The sequence below is a fragment of the Benincasa hispida genome, chromosome 12 (genome assembly GCF_027475165.1).
Source record: "Benincasa hispida cultivar pf3 chromosome 12, pf3_genome.v1.1, whole genome shotgun sequence".
NCBI classification, from domain to species: domain Eukaryota; kingdom Viridiplantae; phylum Streptophyta; class Magnoliopsida; order Cucurbitales; family Cucurbitaceae; genus Benincasa; species Benincasa hispida.
In genome coordinates this window covers 21,300,963-21,324,854 of record NC_143489.1, presented here as the reverse complement: position 1 = coordinate 21,324,854, position 23,892 = coordinate 21,300,963, and the positions used below count along the sequence as shown (strand labels likewise).

Below are 23,892 nucleotides of genomic sequence, written 5' to 3'. Positions count from 1 at the left end.
TTCCCCCTCAGCAAATAAAACCAAGAATCTACAAGTTTGGAGTCCAGCATTGTGAGAGATCTAGGACTTAATTACACTACAAATCATCCTTTGGTCATAGCTTTCACATTCCAGCTCTAGAATTTACTTTGATTCATAAAGATAGATGAGAGTTCCCTACCTATACGTGTGGGTCCGAAATCATGGCTTCCTTCTATTTGATGATTCTCATAATGCGTTAAAAACAGTCTTAAGCTCAGCCCTAATTGAAGACAGTTAAACTGATGTCTAGTAGTTCATAAGTTGAAACTCTAGTAACCTGAAAGAGAAGGCTAAAACCATGCTTCTAGGTAGGTTTATCATTGCTGCCAAATAGAAAAGTTTGCAATATCAAACAGCTAGAAGAGCCAAGTAAAAGTGCTGGCCCAAATACATCACGGATTAATTTTCAGTTTTTGATGTCTTATGACACAGCATCCCGTCACTGTTAATATAGGCAGAGTACAAGTCATGTTTTAAAATGACAAGAACTTGTTCTTCGTTGTGTTCTCAAGCAATGTTTTTGTTTTAACGTTAAAAGTGAATGTATCAGGAGACGCCTTAGATTATTTCACCTACTTGTATGACATGGAAGTGATGCAAATTGATCTACGTGTTAATAACCTTGTTATTTGTTGGTTTAGGCCAACCAACCACAGGCCTATTCTAATCCCTCTAAATTGTCCGTAATAATGAAGGCAGTCCATGTGAAGACTACAAGCACATCATGTGGTTCAGTTATAAGGTTCGGTAGGTGACAGTTCACTAAAGAAACTACCATGTCAAAAACAGTTCTTTTGTTCTCATAGGAAATGTGGAAAAAGTCCATACAAGACATCTATAACTCAATCAAAGAGATCGTGAAAATTGGAATTGAAATAATGAAAATGGAAAATATTATTTATTTCTAATGTTGATATTATCTATCAAATTTTACAAAAGTAAGCTAATTATTCTGCATAATGAATTAATTAAAATCAACCAAAATTTAAATATAAGCAAGCATGGCCATAGGCAGGGCAAGAGATGGAAGAGCCGACCTCCGTCTAGTGGATCTAGACCAGTCTATAGACTATGAGCTTGTCCCCCTTAGGTGATGACTGTAGGTTTCTCCCTCCCAGTGAACTCCTCCAGCTTGGACAGAGATAATGCCAAATCTACAACATGATGAAAAGTAAGAAAATAAATAAATAATTGAATAAGGTTATTGTTGACGGGGCAATAAACAAACCTATCAATGGTTTTAGAGATGTTTGGGCATCCACATCATGTTTAGAAATGTCCGGTTCAAACTGCTCAATGTATATTCTTACGGTAGCTCCTGCTGAACCAGTTCCCTGTAAAACACGAAGCTTAAAAAGGTTACGCTTAAGATTAAAAAAAATATTTAAGAATTCTTAACAATGGATCACAACGTCCTATGATAAGAAAGAGAGGAAAAGAGGAAAACAAGAACATACAGATAAACGGTATATTATTCTTGATCCATCTGAAAAAACAAAACGAACACCTTGTTTTGACGCCACACTTCCATCAACCTGAACATACTCGACATTGAATTGAATAAATTCAGCAAAGGATAAATTTGAAGCTGTAGAAACAAGAGGGGAGACTGGAAAATACGGTAAATGTTCATATTACAGAGACTTACAGGGTCGGTATATGAAAAATCATCTGCAAATTGGAGGACATAACTTCCTGCAAGGGTTAGCAACACCAATCAGTGCAATGAGAACATGACAAATGATTGTCTATTTTATCCTGGGAGAAAATGAGTGTCAAATTAGGACATTCTTGTAACAGAAAATTTGAAGATTTATTTACACTAATAATCTTTGATTCCTAAAGTGGAGAACTTGTTTAGATTCGTTTGAATTTTTAGCCTTTTTTCACTTGAATTTAATACAAATCATTTTCATAAATCTTAGGTCCAATACTTTAAAAAGTTCCTTTTAGAGTTGTTTCTGTTTAGTTCGTATACTTTCTGAATATTCTAATAAACACTTGAACTTAAACTTTTCTGTCTAACAGATCTATGTCATCAATTCCGTCAGTTAACCACAAAATTCAGGATTCCTGAACTTTCAATCATGTCGAATGGGTTCCTGTCGTTAACTCCATTACTTGAATACTTATCGTCAAATGCCTAAACTTGTCCAAAATCAACCCACCACGTCAATCTTTAAATAATATAGTTAATGTGCCACATAATTGTTAAACTGATGAAGTTAATTGCAAGACCCCATTAGACATAAAATTGAAGTTCAAAAACCTGTTCAAAACATTTTAAAGTATTGTGACTAAATAAAAACTAGGGATTTAGTAAGAACTTCAAGTATACAGACTAAATAGTGTCGATTTATTCCATTCTTTGTCATAATTTTATTTTTATTTAGTTTAGAATTTATTAACTATTTTATCTCATCTTTATTTAGCTTTCCTTTCTGCATCTTTTTTTGTAGTATATGTTCTTGTAATTTGGTGTCGAGGGAATAACATTTTAGCTTTTCCCACAAACCAACCTATTGTCAAAACGCAATCCTAAAACTTGAAAAACCTAACAATCAGAAACCTAACCCCCACACAAAACCCTAAACCTTCATTTTTGACAATGCTTTCTTCCTCCAGTGACAATTCCGACAACATTTGTCCATGTTGTTCACTCGCCTGTCACTCATTCCTTCCATTCACGTCATTCCGATTTGTGAGTTTGTTTGTAGCAGCCAATTGCCACCACTTGTCTGCCACTTGTCTATGTCGTTTGCTCGCCCTCCACCACTCGTTTGCCCGTCGTTGCCCTAGTCCCAAGCCTTTTCCATTTGGTTCTTAGGTCTGTGATTTTGCTCATGTCTCTGTCTCTGGGTTTCTTCATTGGTTTCTGTATTTTTTCAACAATTCGGATTGCTCTGTTTTTGTGGGTTAAGAGTAGTAGAAAATGCCAAATGATGCTGGCGACTAGGTCATTCACTGACCAAACCTTTCAGCCATGGTAACACAATTCATCTCAAAATAACAAAATTCAAGAAAAGAAATCGTCCTAGGTGTGGCCAACTATAAGAAGGTGAGACAACTTCGAGGTACTTGTAGCAAACCAGCAGATTTTAGAGTTGGCTAACCTTCCTATAATATCCTTTGTAATTTTAGATTTTATTTTTCTCACTAATTTCCTAAATAGAGGGCTCTCTTCATGTATTTGACACAACTTTCTTGATTCATTGAGATTTCTCCTTACTCATTCTTAGGCTACACCACAAACTTACTGGTGCCTTAAACTGCATCTCTAATTTTTAATCAAACTTGTGAATTCCAGGAGGTAAATTCAAGAAAGGTGAGTTGCAGTGCTAAGCAGCATAGTGGCCTCTATCTTCTTCAAGAAAGATATTGTTCAAATGCAGTCTTCATTCTAGTCCTGAATCATGTTCTAAATCCATCATTTTACTTCCAAGCCAGAGTCTGTTAATTGAAAGTCATGTTATGTTATAGCATTTTCACTTTGGTAATCACGATTTCTTGTACCTTGAAAAGTTGTTTTCCAATTTATTTATAAACAAAAAACTGTGCTTCTTTCCATGTGAAAATTGCCAATTCTCTTAACACACAAGTATTTATCCTACTGTGCCTTATAAATCCTCAAAACCCTTTCTCTCATTCACAATGATATTTGGGGGCCTTCAGAAGTAAAATAATATATAGATGATCATACCAGGATGACTTGGATCTTGATCTTTCAACCACTAGCTATTGCTCCTATGTTTGGTTAACTTGGTCACTAAGAGAAGAAAAAAAAACAAGTCCTTGTAGAAAGTAGTGCAGAAGCTAAATACAGAGCTCTTCCTCTAATCGGTGAAGGAATGTGGATTCATAAACTTTTGACAAAACTGAAAATTGATATTCTGAATGCAATAAAAATGTTTTGTGACAGTCACTCAGTTGTTATCTTCGCAAAAAAAACACAAAAATTTATTGACATTTCATATTTGAGAAGGTCAACAATAACATTAGACTCTTTTCATTATATCAATAGCATAGTAGAACTACCCTCTATTCCAACTTCTATTCCAACTTCCATCTCAACAATAATTTACTGGCAATCTCACCAAAGCATTGCCAAGGATAATTTTTTAAGAATAAGCTTGACTTGTATTTTATGTATAATCTAGCTTGAGGGAGAGAATAAATCTATACTTTTTTTGTGAAGTAATTTTAGATTCTATAGCAATTAGGTGTTGAGGGAATACCATTTGAATTTTTCTCGCAAAACAACAAATTAATTTACCCTAAAAGTTCAGGACCTAACTTATAATTTTACCAATAAACTTACCGAACTTGTCACCAGGCTTGCTCTTACTGCTGAGATCTCTAAGGTGATTTATCATCTTATTAGCACCTTCAGACTCACATTCCTGAGCAAACATATTTAAAGACATGAAATGAAACAGTGAAAAACTGGCTTATTAAAGTAACACAATCACGACGCCAACTCATGTCAATCTTACTTCATAGTCATATCTTGAAAAGAAGTTCCTTCCATAAATAGCCCAATGTTCCCTCACAACATCTGAAACTGAGATCAACTTCTCCCCAACTTTCTTGTCTTTGTTTCGGAATGCAATAATAGAAAGCCAAGCCAGCACAGCCCTATCATGAGAAGGATCGAATCATTTCATATTGTAATTAGCATGGGTATAAAATGAAACATCTTGCTAGAAAATTTACCATTTTGAAATCCCACCAACAAATGGTATGAACACAAGCAAAACAACAGCACAAAAAGAAAAATAACTAAATGGTGGTTTTTTCCAATTTACTAAGGGTCTATTTGGATTTACTAGAGAAAAAAATGTTTTACAAAAAAGTCATTTTTATTTAAACAATTTTGATAATTAGGGGGTTTACTTTGGAAGTGTTTCAAAGCTATTTTGAATGATTGTCAAACACTTCAATTTTTTCCAAAATGACTTATTTTCAAAATGATACACTTGAAAAGTTAAACCAAACCCACCCAAAAATACACTAGTCGAGGATGTAATATTAGTAATTGAACAAATCTACTACTAAAGCAAGTGATAATTTCATTTAGTAAATAATATATCCTGTCCAGAAAAACATAGAATTAATTGGTTCTGCTGTCCGATATTATTGATATACATTCTTGGTATATCAATGTATCTTTCCTCCTTATTTCAATTCTTTTAACCCCTCCACCAAAAGGAGCATCTGGCACACACTTAACTGTGCCTAAAAGTGAATATAGACTGTTACCATATGCCATCCTTCTCACGGATATGATCGGAACCTGTTCCAAAACTCTCCTCCCCGCATATTGACAATTTCCCAGCATCCATAAGGTTACCAAAGAATTTCCAGCCAGTAGGAACCTCGAAAAATGGCAGATTGAGCTTGTCAGCTACACGATCAAGCGCTCCACTTGTTGGCATCGAACGAGCTAGCCCCTATAAATGAGGAAGGTTATTTCACCTTTTTCTTAAATAAACTCAAAAATCGTCCGAGAATACCATTCATATTGCAAAAACCTTTTAAAAAGTTGTACACAGCTGAAGTTCTTGAAAAATGAAGAACGAGAATTCCATACCTTAGGACCATTCTTGAAATATGGAATCGCTTCCTGCGCATTAGCTGCAATAACTGCAACAGAATCTGAAGGAGTAACAAAGAAACCCTTACCCAATATCATGTTTCTATCACCATCTCCTGCAAAAGGATCAAAAAAATGTTACGATCATCTCTTCTTGCATTTGCAAGCCAAGCATCCACCATAGCATTAACTAGCAAGTGCTAACAGAAAGAATCTGCAAGGCCATTATAACATATTATTCGAGTATTACGAATGGGGGGTACACAATAAATGGACACACAAGATATAGTTTTAGAAAACATTTTCACACACAGATGTTTTGTTTAGGCAGCTGGATTTATGTTCTTGATTTTCAAGCGCGAGAATATTGACAAAGAATTGATTGAAGTATCAGCATGGGACCATAAAATGTACACCTTTGGCTAATTTCACTTGATGGAGAATTAAACAAGTGGCTTAAAACTAGTACAGCACATAAAGGGGGGGAAAAACTAGTCCAACATAAAACGGTATGAGAAACCATTCTATCCCCTGTATCCTATCCCCAGGGAAAATATTTCTTACTGAATGGAAAGCACTTAATTTGGGATGGAAATATTATTATATTCCTTCTCTATATCTGTGAGCAAACACAAGGTCATCTACCAATACAGAAAGAGTCTAACAGAAATAAGTTATAAAGATACACATTATACACATCTAATATCACAAAAACATAAGGGACCGTTTAGCCCACCAACTTCTTTAGTTGGCGTTAAACAACTCAACTTCAATAATAAACACTATTAAGGTTTGCACACCTATCGAGGAACTCCATATTCCCCTCTTTCTCTATTTTGCACATTTATCGATGAACTCCATCTTACAACTCTACAGTCCAAACATAAACTTCCCAACTCCAACATATTAACTCCAAGACTTATTAACTTCACTTAGAGAGCCAAATGCACCCTAAAGGATATCCAGAATTCCAACACTCTCCCTCAAGCTGATTTGTAAATGTCTTCCATAGCCAGCTTATTGAGAAGGTTACCAAATTGTTTTTTCGAAAGGCCTTTAGTTAGCATATTAGTTGTTTGTTCTATGGTTGAGAGATAAGATATACACACCACACATGCATCAATTTTCACCTTTATGAAATACTTGTTGACTTCAATATGCTTTGTCCTATCATGTATGAATTACGAGTTTAGCAATGGCAGCTTTGTTATCCACATTATACCCGTATAAATGCCTTTTGAGACAATTTTAGTACTTCAAGTATCATTTTGATCCATATACCTTCACAACTACATTCTGTTTTTACTACACTATGTAACTAAATTTCCTCCAACAAAAAAACAATAGCCAAAAGTAGATCTTCTATCAATAGTACTTCAACCCAATCTGAATTAGTTTATACTTCAACTTGAAAATGATCATGTTTCTAAAATAATATACCTTTACTTAGAGTTCCCTGAGATATGATTTTGTATGCAGTTTCGAATTGGATGGGCCCAAGTGAGTGTATAAACTGACTGATCATACTCAATACAAATGCTATATCTGGACACTTGTGAGATAAATAGATCGATCTAACTACGAGTCTTTGGTTATGTCTTGACTTTTACTTCTTCTAAACTCGCAGCTTATAACTTCAGATTTGGTTCAATTCAAGTTTTTGCTATCTGACAGTTTAGAGTTTCAAAGGATTCTTTGGACTCGGCAACATGTATACAGCCTCAACCATCATGGGTTGGCCTAGTGGTAAAAAAGAGACAGTCTCAATAAATGGCTAAGAGGTCAAGGGTTCAATCCATGATGGCCACCTACCTAGGAATTAATTTCTTACGAGTTTTCTTGACACCCAAATGTTGTAGGGCTAGGCGGGTTGTCTCGTGCGCGTAAGCTGGTCCGGGCACTCACGGATATCAAAAAAATAAATAAATAAAATAATAATAAAAAATATGTATACAGCCTCTCCACAGAGAAAATCCAAAAGAAAAACTTGACCTTTTTGGGCCACACATCTTGCCAAATAATATTCGATCTCCCGTTAACCAAAGTCTTCTGCTTCATAATAAGTATAGGAGAGAAAGATTTGATTCAAAAAGAGTCATCATTTTCCAGCAACCATACTTCCAAGTCTTCCTCATATAAGGTCTAACATTTTGAAGTTTGATTAAGAGAGTAGTCTGTTATAGTATATAAGTAAATATATGGAGCTTATTAGTCTTTTGTCCTTTATTGTAGTTTACTTCTTAGTTTAGGGCTTCCATGTATGTCTATATATATTGAACTCTAATGTATATAATGATGAATGAGTTCTCTCATATTTTGGTCTCACATTATCGTGGTATCAGAGCTTTAGGTATTTCCTAGAGAAATTAGGGTTTTATGAGTGATTCCGGATTTGTGAACCCTTTAGGGTTTGAGGTTTGGAACACCTTGTTGGGGGGTTTGGTCTTACACTTTGGGTTTGGTGTATCACATTTATTGTCAGGATCTATCGCCATCGACATCACCGTCAAGGTCTGTTACTTGCGTGTTTTTTTGTCACCACCTAACTCAAGAGAAAGCCCACTTGCCGATTTGCAGGAACCCAAATTTTGGCTGGAAAATATTCAGCAAGTGAGCCACATGTGCCGTCGGAAACTGTCACCTCTCCATCTCCCACGTCGGTGCATGGATCGTCAAATATTTGACCCATTGCTTTGGTGTCTTGGTTTTTGTTTTTCAACATGTCTGTGTGTTTAGATTCGAAAAAGCACACTCGGATGTAAGGATATTTAGATAAGTAATTGATTTTTCTTCCTCGGTTAAGATCTATTTTTTGCGATTCAGTTTTTGTTTTGAAGCCTTTTCCCTTTAGTAATTTTTTGGTTCTTGCTTCTTTCAACTATTTGTGTGGGTATTACAGTCATAATCCACTCGGGTTCGAAAATTCGTTTGTAAAAGATGACGCAATGATGTCTAACATGGTTCAAACGAGGGTTCCATTCATCCATGGTTCATCTAAGATGCTATTTGTGTAATTTCTTGGTTCTTGCTTCTTTCAACTATTTGTGTGGGTATCGCGGTCATAATCCGCTCGATTCAAAAAAAAAATTTGTAAAAGAGGATGCTATGATGTCTAACATGGTTCAAACGAGGACTCCATTCATCCATAGTTCATCTAAGAAGCTATTTGTTAATTTTATTTTTCCATGGAAAGACATTTGGTTCGATGTATTGTAAGGGACGGTAAGACATTTCGATTGAGCTTCCTACTTTTTCTCATCTAGCTCGATGCATTGTGGGGGATGGTAAGGATACTTATTTCTGGGAAGATCAGTGGGTGGGGGATAGCCCTTTCTCCTCTATTTTAACACATTTCTATTACTTGTCTTCCTTCAAAAATCGTCCGGTCTCGGACTTCTTGGTTTGGTCTAGGATCTCTGTGTCTTTCTTTTGGGTTTTGTCGTCATTTGACCAATAGAGAGACGATGGAGGTTGCCTCTCTTCTTTCGTTATTAGAGTGTAACTTTAGATTTGGGAGGAGGGACATTCGTGTTTGGAGTCCAATTCCTAGTGAAGGATTCTCCTGTAAAACCTATTTCATATTGTTGATGGATCTCTCTCCCATTAGGGAGTCAGTTTTTTATGTGATTCGGAGGATTAAGATACTTAAGAAAATCAGGTTCCTTATTTAGCAAGTTTTGTTTGGCCAAGTGAACACTTTAGGTAGGCATGCTAGGAAGATGACCTCATTAATGGGACCTTTCTGTTGTATTCTTTGCTGGAAGATGGAGGAAGACCTTGATCGTCTCCTTTAGGACTGTCAGTATGCACAAGCTGTGTGGAGTTGCTTTCTGCAAGAGTTTGATGTTCGGATTGCTAGCCATAGGGATGTTCATGCGACGAAATAGGGAGTTCCTCCTCCGTCTGCCTTTCAGAGAGAAAGACCATTTTTTGTGGTTTCCTGGGGTGTGAGCGGTGTTATAGGATAAGGACCCTTCTGAGGTTTGGTTTTTAGTGAGGTTTCATGTGTCCCATTGGGCTTCGGTTTCTAAGCTTTTTTGTAATTATTCTCTTGGCAACATTTAACTTAGCTAGAACCTCTTCCTTTAGTTGGGGCATTTTTGTGGGCTTGGTTTTTTTTGTATGTCCTTGTATTCTTTCAATTTTTTTCTCAATGAAAGAAGTTGATTTTATCAAAAAGAAGCTATTTGTTAACTCTTGCAATTGAGGTCATAACTTCAACCAGACCAGAAATCATCTAAAGAATTCTTTTCATCATCCACACTCACTCCTATTACAACCATTGTTGATTCAAGTAACATGTTGTCTTTTGTCCTCATCTACCAAATGGGTCGTAGACTCCGATGCTATTGATCATATGATAGGTAATAATCACAATTTGTTTTCAACCATTTTGTCATCATCCCTCCCAAATGTTACTTACGCAGATGGATCCAAATCTTCCATTCTTGCAGCTATCACCATTAACCTCACTCCATCTATTTCTTTGCCATGTGTTCTTCATTTACCTCAATTCTCTTCTAACTTGATCTCAGTTAGTAAACTCAATCATGACCTTAATTGTTATGTCCCATCCTATCCTATTGCTCGTTTCACGATCTCATGATGAAGAAGATTATTGGGAGAGGATGTGAATCCAAAGGGCTTTATACAAGATCATCAAGAGCTAATAGTGATAGGTGTTGTTTGTTCTGCAGTTGTTTCTCCTTTTGATGTACATTGTCGTCTCTGTCATCCATCTCTCTCAACATTAAGAAAGCTCTATCCCCAGTTTCATAATGTGTCCACATTGAATTGTGACTCATGTCAATTTGCCAAATTTTATCGTCTTAGCTCCAATCCTAGAGTTGATAAAACAAACAAATTCTCCATTCAAGTTAGTTCATTCTTAAATTTGGGGTCCTTGTCCTATTGTGTCCAAATCTGGATTTTGATATTTTGTTACCTATGTTGATGATCACTCCAGCATGGCTTGGTTATATTTTACGAAAACTCGTTCCAAGTTCCTTTCTCATCTCTGTAATTTTCATGCTAAAATTCAAACTCAATTTAGTGTTCCTATTAAGATTTTTAGAAGTGAATGTTGTCGAAAGAGAAGTAGTATAAAGGTATACTCAACAAAACCAATTTTGCCAATTTAACTTTGTCCCCTCCCAAAAGAGTAAGACATTTTCTCCAAACAAATTTTCTATCAATTTATCCAACCAGCTGCCAAAAAGAAGATTTTCTTGAATTACCACCGAGGGTCGTCTCCAGATACTCAAGAGATCTGACTCCAGTAGTGCAACCCCACTCTAGCGCCACTATTGGAACCTCATTCTCATTAATATTAATACCAACCAAAAAAGATTTTGAAAAATTAATCTTCAAACCCTACATCATCTCAAACACAACCACATTTTTCAAGTTGTTAAGCACATAGTAGTTAGAGAAAAGCATCGTGTCGTCGGCAAACCATAAATGGGAAATACGAGCCAAATCACCTCTGACAGAAAGCCTCTTTAGGAAGCCACTTCTAATTCCTTTACCAATCAATCTATTGAAGACCACTTGAATTGTAAATTGTAAATACCTGAATACGTGATTCAAGATTTGGAACCATTGAGAGATTATGCAGTTGACAATTTCGTGGGGAAAGAGGAAAATTAAACTATTAAAAGAGGGGGGAAAACTATTAATACTTTTTTCCTCCATTGTTCATATCTCTTTGGGCCCGTTTGGATCGCAGACATTGTTTCATAGACATAGATATTATATATCTGGGATTTCAATGTCTGGGCTTTAAATGGCTGGGATAATTAATTAGTGTGATGTCTGGAAGTTAAATATATGTGTTCAGTTTACCAATTTTGTATATAGAAACCAAAATTAAATAAATACTTAAATAAATACAAGAGACCAATTATTGTAGTCATCAAATAAATTTAACATTATTTAAGCAACAAAAATAAAAATAAAAATAAATGAATACTTTCATATTAAACATAATTAATTAATTTAAATTAATATTAAAAATAATTAAATTTTATAAATTAATTAGAATATGGATATTAATCATCATCGTAATAATAATATATACTAAATAGTTAAGATAGTATAAAATATTAATTATAGAGATACTAGTTGAAATTTATCAAGTCTAATTAATATATTTATAATTGATAGTTAATTAAAATTAATAATAACAAATAATAGATATTAGTTTATTAATTAATTAAGCTATATTTTTACTAGTCATCTCACAGGCATAAAAAATCCCACACTTTTAAAGAGTATTAAAAAAAACCCCATGTCGGATGGGTTTTGAAATTCCCTGGATAATAATATCCTAGGTTTTAAAAATTGAATTTCTATAAAGCAAACAAGGATATTAAATGTCTCTCTAAAATCTCATAGGAAAACCTAGGAAAAAAACAGGTCTTTAAAGGAATCATTGATTCAGTACTACTTAGAAAACCACCTTACTGTTTTTCAGATTTTTCTAAATTATTTCATTACCTGACTAAACAAGATGAAGCTTTTCAAAATAATTTCACATATTAAATTAACTTCTCACCTCCTAAAAATCATCAAACTCACACCTAATATAGCGTTACTATCATTTGTAAAAGTGAAAGCATATATATTATATACACCTTATGCATGTGAGTGGCTATGCCTATGTGCACATTATTTTTGTCAATAGTATGTCTAACAGATCCGACTAGCATTTATTTTCTCTTTTCTACTTTTTTATTTTTTTACCACGATTTATCCTTTTTCAAGTTTCAAATTTACTTCTTTTATCATTACAGATGCCATTATATAAGTAAAGAAGAAGAAAAGGCAAGGGGGGAAAACATTTATTAAAAAAAACAAAAAAAACAAACAAACTTGAACTCAAAATATGGATCGTGTATTAGATGAAATACCATCACTAGCAGCACCAAAATCTGGTCCATCTTCACTGAACAAAATGTTGACCAAATCCTTGGCATACCTGTTGAATAGTACAAATAATTGGTAATTACTCCAAGATAATGGCAAATCACGCAGCTGTACCTGCTTATGAAATCTTAAACAACTTACGTAAGATTAGGATCAGGATGTCCATGCCCAAAATCTTCTAGAGGCACTCCATTAGAAATTGAGTCCTATGTAAGGATTGCAAAATTTTAGTCCTTGTTTGGAGCTCTTGTTTGTGTGCTTATTGATTAATTGTCTTCTGTTTGTCTCCTATCGTTGAGTTGTATTGTATTTTTTAATGCCCTTTAGCATTATCTAGTTCTTTTTCCATGAAAGCTTGGTCATGTATGCATGTGAATATGTATATACATTAAACTGATAATAACAGATACTACACATGATCTTAGCCAAAAGGTTAAGAATGTTTCTGTTTTCAATAACAACGTTAATTTTTGTTTCAAAAAAAATTTTAGAAAAAAAAAACTACAAAAAACAAAACATGTTGAACAACGTTATATGTTTTCTGTTTCTAAAATAAGAAAACCCTAATTCATTTATTAATTAATTCTATAATCAACTATACAATATTTATCAAATTATAATTTTATGATTTAACAATAATTGTCAAATAATAAACATAATATACTATTTTTATGGTTAAAGTAGGTTCTAATTTGGGTTTATTCCATTTTGATCACTATACTTTTAAATGTTCAATTTTAGTCCATGTACTTTCCATAAATCTAAATCTAGTTCTACAATCAGTTTATTGCACTATACTTTTAAATGTTCAATTTTAGTCCATGTACTTTCCATAAATCTAAATATAGTCCTGCAATCAGTTTATTGTGGATTTTTCTCAAAACAAAAACTTGAAGAATGTGTTGAATATGATGAATAATAGCTTTCAATTACAAACATTATGGTGAAGTAGTATTTTTCATAATTGTGTCCAAATTTGAAAGAGAAAAATAAGTTAAAAAGGTATGTCAGAGAGAGAACAAGCTAGAAAAATCTGTCAAGAGCGATGTGCCTATCTGTGAGGAATACTTGAAGTATCAAATTAGTGACGGTGTACAAAACAGAAACTTGATTTCAAGAACTAACTTTTTGGCGCGTATAACTCTAAACCATTTTCAATACATAAAAGTTAATTGGATTATCAAACATTTTAGGAACCAAAAAGATAGAGTGAAATTGGAATTGCTATCAACGGTAACTTATTACTAGAATAAAATATATTTGAATTTCCATCTGTCTAAAATAAAGATGCTTGTATATAGCACATCATACCAGACTCGCTCCTAACTTGTCCACAAAAATTGGTTTTGCATACGCACCAGTTACTGCATGCATGGCATCAAATACAAACCTAACGAAGTTAAAATACCAAAAATATGTCAACAAGACATTCATAGAGAAAAATAATGCATAGAAATGGGAAATCGTAGCATACACATAGAAAATAGAAAATAAGTTGCTCCTTGACAATCAAATAAAAAATAAGCATCTAAAATTGGCATCCGTAGCAAATGCAAGGTTATGGCTATCTATCAACAACTATAGGACTTACTAAAAGGAAAAGGAAATGGAAAAGAGGATGCCCTTTCCTGGAGAAATAAAAGTTAAGTTGCTCTCTTCTCTCTCCTTTATCCTTCTCACTCTCGTTTCCTCATTAACTCCCAACCTCCATTAATTCCGATCAATGTTTCAAGCCTTGAGGTAAGACTCTAAGTTTTAGCCTCGAGACTTACCCCTTCGTTGAACCATAAGAGGCTTACGCCTCTCATAGAAGAAGCTTACGCCTTTGTGAAGGGGCACCAAGGCTTAAAATCCATGCGCCTCGCCTACTGATTAGAAAAATAATAGTAAATTGCCTAGCTTCTTCAAAAATATTAAGGTTTGAGTTGTGACTATTTAAATTAGGACTACTTTTACTGTTGTGACTTTAAAAACATTGAAGGCAAAAATTTATAGTATAAATCAATCATATTAATGATAATAGTAGCATTAGTGATGATACATATATCATTTTAGAATCTTTTATTAAGTGAAAACTGTGGGGGTGAATTTTCTTTTCACACTTTTATATGACAATCATGTTTAGCAATACTTGGTCATACTAATTTAGGATTTTTAAAATGTTTTTTTATTCACTATTTGAGGCTTACACCTCATACTACCTCGAGCCTTAGCCTCGCCTTTTCAGGAGGAAAAGCCTCAAGGCCGCCTTTAACATTTTAAAACAATTGATCTTGATCATCTTTCAGCTTCCTCCATTAATTCCAGTCATTTTATAGTCTTCGAGCTTTTCATTTTACTTACTCCGGACCTCCATTAATTTTGATCATCTTTCCAGCCACCTCCATTAATTCTGGTTATTATATAGTCCCCAAGCTTTTCATTTTACTTACGGAGGGTGGAAGCTAGTCAACAGCTCTTTCTTTTGTATTTGGTTTGAACATGGACTTTTCTTTATAAAAGACCTGCCATGCAAACTTGTTTTGAAAAAAAAAATTACTCTGGTTTGAAAAATCCATTGTTGAACTCTTGGGATTGTCCAGTCTGTCAAGTTTCTCAGAAAACAAGATCGTGATGGTTCAGATTCAAGTTGTTTGTCGAAATTTTGGTCTTTTCTGGTTGGATAATGAGATGTATAGTTTGGCCTTCTTCGGTTGGATAACATTTTTTTCATGTGCCCATGGGAGAAATGAAGAGAGGTCTCCTTTTTTGGGCATGATTGGTAATTTTTACAAGAATTATGAGTCTGTATCTCTTAAGAAACTGTCTTCCCCGTTTATTTCTTCGTTATTAAGTGGAATGTCCAAGAGTTATGTGGGATGTTCTGAAAGCAGAACAGAGTGTTATCCCCGTTCATGGTGGTGTTTCCGTGACAAATTGGACAGGTTTCCTCTTTTTGATTATAAAGTGTTGACTAAACTTGATAAAGGCAATTTAGGTCAGGTAAATGGCAGGCGTATGGCTCTTTTCATCTTCATTTCTTCAAATAGAACAAGCAACTGCATAGTCGTCCAATATTCATATTAGAATGAATTGCCGATGTTCAGATGGTCTCCCTCACCCCAATCCATGCCCTTCCCTAACCCTAGCTTTTAGACCTAATGCTAACCACCGTCTTCGAGAGTCATTCTTCGTATTCATCCGTCCATTGGCTCCCCGCCGGCTCCAACCTCAAGTTTTTTAACTTCTCTCCATCCCTCTCTCATTGTTTTCCAAGCCCATCCCCTTTCGCTAGATTCTTAAACACTCTTTTGTCATCCTTTCTCACCACTACTGTGTCCTATCATTCCTGCTGTCTCTGACCACACTCTCATCGTCACCTCATTTGTTGCTGCACAGTGTAACGGTCATGCTTGTCCAGGGCCGATCATGCTTGTCCAGGACCTGTTGCCCATGGCCGCATGCCCAATCCAACCCCCTTCTAGCTTACTTTCATATCCTGTATTGTATTAGTTTAGTTAGCTTGCTTTCTGTACATTTTCATTGTAAGTGACCACTCGCCCTTTTGCATATGCAAGGGTGCCAGTTGGCTTTTTGTTCAGAATGCACTATATGGGGATAAGACTAACCATCATTTCCTCATACCCGGAGTAGTACTCTATAAAGCCGTTGTTGTTGCTTATTGCTTTCTAGTCTACTACAATCTTTCTTTCTTTATACACACTCTCAAATCTTCTTACGAAAACCTTTTCTCTAAACCCGTTTTCTAAAACCATTTTCCCTAAAACGGGATTGGAGGTTGCAAGAGGCACTCGGTGTGCCATCGGCAGTCCGTATTCGAGTTGGCTGGCTTGTTCGTGAGCGGGAACAAGTGCCGCACAATCGCTAAGAGAAGCTTCCGAAAGAGCGATTGTGATAGTTGGTATCAGAGCCAAATTGGCCTATAGAGGGAAGATCAGTGATCATGTCGGTGACGAAGAACCTGAACAAGTCCCATGTAGACAGATTGGTAGAGATGGAAGAACAAATGCTCTACCTGAGAGAGGTCCCAGATAATGTTCGTTTCCTTGAGACTCGGCTACAAGAAGTTGCCGAGAAAGCCGATGGAATTGATGCGGTGGTAGGCCGCCTAGACGGATTACCCGTCAGAGAATTGATGATGAGGGTAGAGACCCTCGAGGCCAAAACAGTACGGTCCGGCAGCTTTGAACGAGGCGATAGCTCCTCGGGCTCTGTTGCCCACATAGAGGAGCGTGTCGAAGAGCTGGACAGCTCCCAAAAAGCAATACTTCAGATGGTAACCGATTTATCTGAAGACTTTCGATCGGCCCTGGATGTCGTCAGAGCCGAGATAGCGGATGTGAGTGCTAGGGTGAATCTCACCATCCGAGCGGTAGGGAACCAAGCCCCACCTGGGGGAGCAATGGCAGTGAGCCGAATAAAAATCCCAGAACCGAAACCCTTCTGTGGGGTGCGAGAAGCGAAAGCCCTGGAAAATTTTATCTTCGACCTTGAGCAATACTTCAAGGCGACGAACACAGTGACTGAAGAGTCGAAAGTCACAATAGCAACGATGCATCTAGTTGAAGATGCGAAACTGTGGTGGAGATCACGGTTTACAGACATACAGGAAGGACGTTGCACTATTGATACTTGGGATAGATTGAAACAAGAACTTCGTTCGCAGTTCTTCCCTGAAAACGTCGAAATCTTGGCTCGACGAAAACTCCGAGAGCTAAAGCAAACAGGTAACATCAGGGACTATGTAAAACAGTTTGCAAGACTCCTGTTGGACATACGAGATATGTCTGAAAAGGACAAGGTCTTTTGCTTTGTGGAAGGGCTGAAACCGTGGGCGAAATCAAAACTATACGAACAGAGAGTACAGGATCTCCCCTCTGCCTACGCGGCAGCTGAACGGCTATACGACCTTAGCACTGACTCACAAGATGTGAGGAAACAATCAACTTCCTCCAATGGGGGAAACAGAAATAGCCGTTCCAGTCCTCCCAGACCTGGGGGAGGAGACAAGAACATAGGGGGGGACCGTAAATCATCCCAATCGAGATCAGGAAACAACTGGCGAGGGCCGCCACAACAGCATAACAATTACAATCGGCCCCTGTCTTGTTTCATATGTAGAGGGCCACACAGGGCGGGCGAATGTCCAAATCGAACTGCGTTCAATGCTTTTCAAGCCACATTAGCCTCTACCTCCGAAGACCAGGCTGAACTGGAGGAGACGGTAACCGAGCCAGCGGCTGAAATTGAGAATCCCAGGATAGGGGCATTGAAATTCCTATCTGCACTCCAGAAGAATATGGGAAAGGCGACGGAGCCACTAGAGAAAGGTCTCATGTATGTAGACGCTTGGGTCAACCAAAGATCGGCCAAAACCACTATGGTTGACTCTGGAGCTACCCATAACTTCATGGCTGAAACGGAAGCTCGCCGCCTGAACTTGAATTGGGAAAGAGATGCAGGGAAGATGAAAGCTGTGAATTCCGTAGCCCTACCAATTACGGGGATAGCGAAGAGAACTCCGGTGAAGTTAGGAGACTGGAAGGGCTTCGTTGACTTCATAATTGTCAAGATGGATGATTTCGACGTGGTACTGGGGATGGAATTTCTGCTTGAACATAAAGTCATACCAATGCCCCTCGCCAAATGCTTGGTCATTACCGGATCTTCACCAACCGTAGTCCAAGCCAGTATCAAGCAGCCAAATGGGGTGAGAATGATCTCAGCCCTCCAATTGAAGAGGGGCCTGGCCCACGACGAACCCACGTTCATGGCCATCCCGATAGAGTCAGTTGAGTCCACTGAAGAGGAGATCCCCCAAGACGTTCTATTTGTCTTGGAAAAGTATCGGGACGTCATGCCGAGAAGCTTGCCCAAGTCCTTACCCCCACGAAGGGGGATTGACCATGAGATTGAGTTGTTGCCAAGGGCAAAGCCGCCTGCCAAGAATGCATATCGGATGGCCCCGCCAGAATTGGCTGAGCTTCGGAAACAGTTAGACGAGTTGTTAGAGGCAGGATTTATTAGACCGGCGAAGGCTCCTTATGGAGCCCCAGTACTGTTCCAGAAGAAGAAGGATGGTAGCCTACGGTTGTGCATCGACTATCGGGCCTTGAATAAGCTCACAGTCCGCAACAAATATCCCCTTCCTATCATCACTGACTTATTTGATCAGCTTCACGGTGCTAAGTATTTCTCGAAGCTGGACCTACGGTCTAGATATTATCAGGTTCGAATTGCTGAAGGAGACGAACCTAAGACGACCTGTGTCACGAGATACGGAGCCTTCGAATTCCTCGTGATGCCCTTTGGCCTCACTAATGCTCCAGCAACGTTCTGTACCCTAATGAACCAAGTGTTTCACAAATACCTCGACAAATTCGTCGTAGTGTATCTTGATGACATTGTGGTCTATAGTGCCTCGCTGGAGAACAATCGACATCACCTCCAACTAGTCTTTGAAAAGTTGAGGAGAAATCAGTTGTATGTAAAGAGAGAGAAGTGCTCCTTTGCCCAAGAGCGCATAAATTTCCTCGGCCACGTGATTGAGTGTGGTCGGATTGGTATGGAAGAGGGCAAGGTGGCTGCAATTAGAGACTAGAGGGTACCATCATCCGTGACCGAATTACGATCCTTCCTCGGACTAGCCAACTACTATAGGCGGTTCGTAGAAGGATTCTCGAGAAGAACAGGGCCATTAACCGAACTGTTGAAGAAGGATAGCCAATGGAGCTGGACTCCCGAATGTCAGGCCGCCTTTGAGGGCTTGAAGAAAGTGATGATTGAGGGGCCGGTCCTCGGAATTGCCGACGTGACCAAGCCATTTGAAGTAGAGACTGATGCTTCTGACTTCGCGTTGGGCGGTGTTCTCCTCCAAGACGGACACCCCATCGCGTATGAGAGTAGAAAATTAAATGATGCCGAACGGAGGTATGCCGCCTCCGAGAAAGAGATGTTAGCAGTAGTTCACTGCTTGAGGGCCTGGAGACAGTATCTCTTGGGGGCCAAGTTCGTGGTCAAGACCGACAACAACTCCATTTGTCACTTCTTCAACCAACCGAAGTTGTCGTCGAAACAGGCACGGTGGCAGGAAAAGCAACCAAGCGGCTGATGCTCTTAGCCGAAAGAGCGAACATGCGGCCCTGTGCATGTTCGCCCGCCTACAAGCAAGTACGTTGAGTGCAACAGTACGAGAAACTGTCAAAACTCACTTGACAAGTGACACAGCAGCATAGGCCATCTTACAGTTGGCCAGAGAAGGGAAGACACGCCAGTTCTGGGTGGAAGATGATCTACTATACACCAAAGGCAATCGCCTCTACATCCCCAGATCCGGGGAGTTACGAAGGTCGCTGATGAAGGAGTGTCACGACACATCGTGGGCAGGACATAATGGTTGGCAGAGGACTTATGCCCTTCTGAAGCAAGGCTACTATTGGCCAAGTCTTCGAGACGGTGTCATGCAATTTACCAAGACTTGCCTTGTCTGCCAACAAGATAAGGTTGAAAGGGCGAAATTAGCGGGTCTGCTGGAACCCCTACCTGTGCCCTCTAGACCGTGGGAGAGTGTGTCTCTTGACTTCATCACCCATTTGCCCAAGGTGGGAGAGTTTGAATCGATCCTTGTTATCATCAACCGGTTCTCGAAATATGCCACGTTCGTTCCAACGCCGAAAATGTGCACAGCCGTGATGACTGCTCAGCTGTTCTTCAAACACATTGTGAAATTATGGGGTGTCCCCATGAGCATTGTTAGCGACCGGGACGGAAGATTCACTGGGACATTCTGGACAGAATTGTTCAGAATATTGGGATCATCACTGAATATCTCTTCTAGCTATCATCCCCAAACTGATGGTCAGACGGAACGCTTCAACAGTATGCTCGAGGAATATCTGCGTCACTTTATCGACGCTAGACAGAAGAACTGGGTCCAGTTGTTAGATGTGGCTCAGTTCAGCTTCAATAGCCAACAGAGTTCTGCAACCGGAAAAACGCCCTTCGAAGTGGTGTGCGGCAGACAGCCACTCATGCCACACTTGGTGGACCACCCTTATGCAGGCAAAAGTCCTCAAACACATAACTTCACTAAAGAGTGGAGCAAAACCTCTGAGATTGCTCGCGCCTACCTAGAAAGAGCATCGAAGAGGATGAAGAAGTGGGCTGATAAGAAGCGGAGGGTCCTTGAGTTTCAAGCTGGGGACAAGGTCCTGATCAAGCTACGACCGGAACAGTTTCGTTTCCGAGGCCAGAGAGACCAACGGTTAGTAAGGAAATATGAAGGTCCAGTGGAGGTAATTGAGAAGGTCGGGAGAACCTCATATAGGGTTCAGTTACCCTCATGGATGAAGATTCATCCTGTCATCCATGTGAGTATCCTGAAGCCCTATCATCCCGATCCCGAGGATGAACAGCGAAACGTGCTAAGGCGCCCACCGGTCACGATGAAGAGTTCTGCTGAGAAAGAAGTTGCACAAATCCTGGATAAACGTACGCGCCGTATTGGAAGACCCAGACGAGAACTGACAGAGTTCTTAGTGAAATGGAAGGATCTCCCCGACGAAGAGATCAGTTGGGAGCGGGCCGAAGACTTGAAGAGTGCAGCTCCAGCCATCGCAGATTTTGAACAAGGTCGGTTGACGGGGACGTCAACCAATTAAGTGGGGGAGAATGTAACGGTCATGCTTGTCCAGGGCCGGTCATGCTTGTCCAGGGCCTGTTGCCCATGGCCGCATGCCCAATCCAACCCCCTTCTAGCTTACTTTCATATCTTGTATTGTATTAGTTTAGTTAGCTTGCTTTCTGTACATTTTCATTGTAAGTGACCACTTGCCCTTTTGCATATGCAAGGGTGCCAGTTGGCTTTTTTGTTCAGAATGCACTATATGGGGATAAGACTAACCATCATTTCCTCATACCCGAAGTAGTACTCTATAAAGCCGTTGTTGTTGCTTATTGCTTTCTAGTCTACTACAATCTTTCTTTCTTTATACACACTCTCAAATCTTCTTACGAAAACCTTTTCTCTAAACCCGTTTTCTAAAACCATTTTCCCTAAAACGGGATTGGAGGTTGCAAGAGGCACTCGGTGTGCCATCGGCAGTCCGTATTCGAGTTGGCTGGCTTGTTCGTGAGCGGGAACAAGTGCCGCACAATCGCTAAGAGAAGCTTCCGAAAGAGCGATTGTGACACACAGCACACAATTCTAAACTATTTCTACTTCGGTTTTCATCTCTTCCCCCCCCCCCCCCCCCCAAGTCCCCCTCCACAAATCCACATCTCAAGCGACATGCAGAACTTCATATGTTATTGTCATTTAGTATAGACATGATGGTTCAGTAAGCGGAGCAAGTATAGATGAAAGGCATGAGTTTTTTTACTGGACTTCTATAAGAATTTGAGATGGCTAAAGCACAAATTCTTTTGAGCTCATAGATCCTTTTACAAGAACAAGAAGCTTTTAGTCTGGTTCTTCATACAGAAAATTCTCGATCAGGTTCTTCACTCTCTCTAACCAACAATGCTCTTATCAATAAGAATAATGATCACATGTAATAGAGGGATGCGCACACCGATGCTTCGAAAATTTGTTCTAACAAACGAAGACAAGATTCACAAGAGATTGTCTATTACTACTGTCATAAGCAAAGCCATATGAAATGTAATTGCAAGAAACTCTTGAATAAGGGCCAAAGACCTCTATATGCACAAATTGCTTCAAACATGGCACATCTGAGAAGTTGATACCATTTCTGCCAAAGATTTTGCTAAGTTTCAACGGTTCTAGAATTCATTGCAAGCATCATCATCATCTTCTACCCCTATTACACACTTGGTTGAGTGAGGTGTCATATAATATGTCTCATTGACTTCTTTTTCCCTCTACCAAATGAGTCATAAACTTTGGTGCTACTAACTATATGCAACTTATGAGTTTATACTTGAGTTCATTGATTTTTCAAATGACATTAAAACTCTTATCAAATAAACATGACATCAGAGTAAGAAAACTCCTTTTCAGTCATTTTATGGCTGGCCTCTACCCCCCTTAATAAGGTAAAGCCCAACACCTTCTACCATTGCAATCATGGACACCATTGCAAGAACATAAGAAGGCTTTGGATGATTTGAAGTTCCATTTTTTTGGGTATACCAAGCTATGAATGACGAGCCAAGCTGACTCACATCATCGTGATAAGAAGAATGGAAAATAAGCTCACTTTTACAGTGATCCTTGTCTAGTAACGATGAAGATTGGTAAGGTTGCATATCAACTTGACCTCCCCCCGTCCAGCACAATCCATCTTGTTTTCATTTTCCTCAATGGAAGTTGACAAGGAATCAAATAACATACCATGTCCTCTATTACCAAAGCATTGGGAAACTTTGACGGTAAAAATTGATCCCTTAGCCATTTTGGGTGTGAGAGATACATTATATGAGGATTTAGATGCATTCAGCCAATGGGAAAGACAAACAATAGAAGAAGCTACAAAAGAACCTTTAGATATCATCAACCATGGGATTCCTTTCTTCACCTTGTGGACCAAGTGAATGTTCGTGGCAGGGGTATCGATAGAAGTGATAGAATTGATAGGCCCTGATAAGTAAATATGCACTAGAAAGGGGGAAGCACAAAGGCAGGAGTGCACATTCTGAGAATTAGTTATTTGTTTGGCACCAAAGGTAATATCTTCTATGGAGGGGTAGTGTGTCTGTTTCCTAGAGAGTTTGGGAAAAATATGTATTGCCTTTTAGGAGAGCTACAGACCTTTATAAGAGTTTACAGTTTTATGTTTCCTATCCCAATTTTGAATATCCTGGATCAGTGGGGTGGCTCCTCGAATGGAAATCTCCTTCCCCTTCTAAATTGGTGGATAGATTTTCATTGACCGTGAAGGTGGCAGCTTGGAAATTGGTAATTTGAAAAAACAAAATGAATCTCTTATCGCAAAGTGGGTTTAGTGGTACTTGAAAGTTGAAAGAATCTGATCATAAATTGATAACCGATACATATGGGCTAAAGGAGTGGTAAAATTGTGAGGAAAAAGAAAAAGGAGAACATGCATGCAATCCTTGGTGGAATATCTCCAAGATTATACAATTAGTTATTTCTCATTTCCCGATCGAATTCAGAAGGTGACAAGGGGATTGATTTTCTAAGCATGTGGTTGGATTCTCGATGACTTGCTTTTAAACTTCCGAACCAATATGCAATTCCCTAATTTTCAAAAAGAAAACTAATATTTACTAGAGAAAGAGAGAAAATGATGAAACCTAAATGCTAAAAGGAGAGAAATCTCCAAGAATCAAATCAAGAGTCTTTTTATTAATGAGAATGTGACCATACA

At 38.4% G+C, this 23,892-nt stretch overlaps 1 protein-coding gene and 1 pseudogene across 1 annotated transcript in view; both read right to left on the bottom strand.

The window, feature by feature from the left end:
* Positions 1-897: 897 nt before the first annotated feature.
* Positions 898-23,892, bottom strand: part of PGM (phosphoglucomutase) — a 32,350-nt gene continuing 9,355 nt past the window's right edge. Inside the window, exons 11-21 of the mRNA XM_039051278.2 lie at positions 13,853-13,931; positions 12,683-12,747; positions 12,526-12,593; positions 5,612-5,730; positions 5,281-5,471; positions 4,515-4,656; positions 4,340-4,421; positions 1,670-1,716; positions 1,479-1,556; positions 1,250-1,355; positions 898-1,175 (exon numbers count right to left, since the gene is read on the bottom strand). Of these exons, the coding sequence (XP_038907206.1) occupies positions 1,108-1,175; positions 1,250-1,355; positions 1,479-1,556; positions 1,670-1,716; positions 4,340-4,421; positions 4,515-4,656; positions 5,281-5,471; positions 5,612-5,730; positions 12,526-12,593; positions 12,683-12,747; positions 13,853-13,931 (1,045 nt within the window). The 3' untranslated portion in view covers positions 898-1,107. The remainder of the gene's footprint in view (positions 1,176-1,249; positions 1,356-1,478; positions 1,557-1,669; positions 1,717-4,339; positions 4,422-4,514; positions 4,657-5,280; positions 5,472-5,611; positions 5,731-12,525; positions 12,594-12,682; positions 12,748-13,852; positions 13,932-23,892) is intronic.
* LOC120068694 (U2 spliceosomal RNA) lies at positions 12,891-12,986 on the bottom strand (annotated as a pseudogene).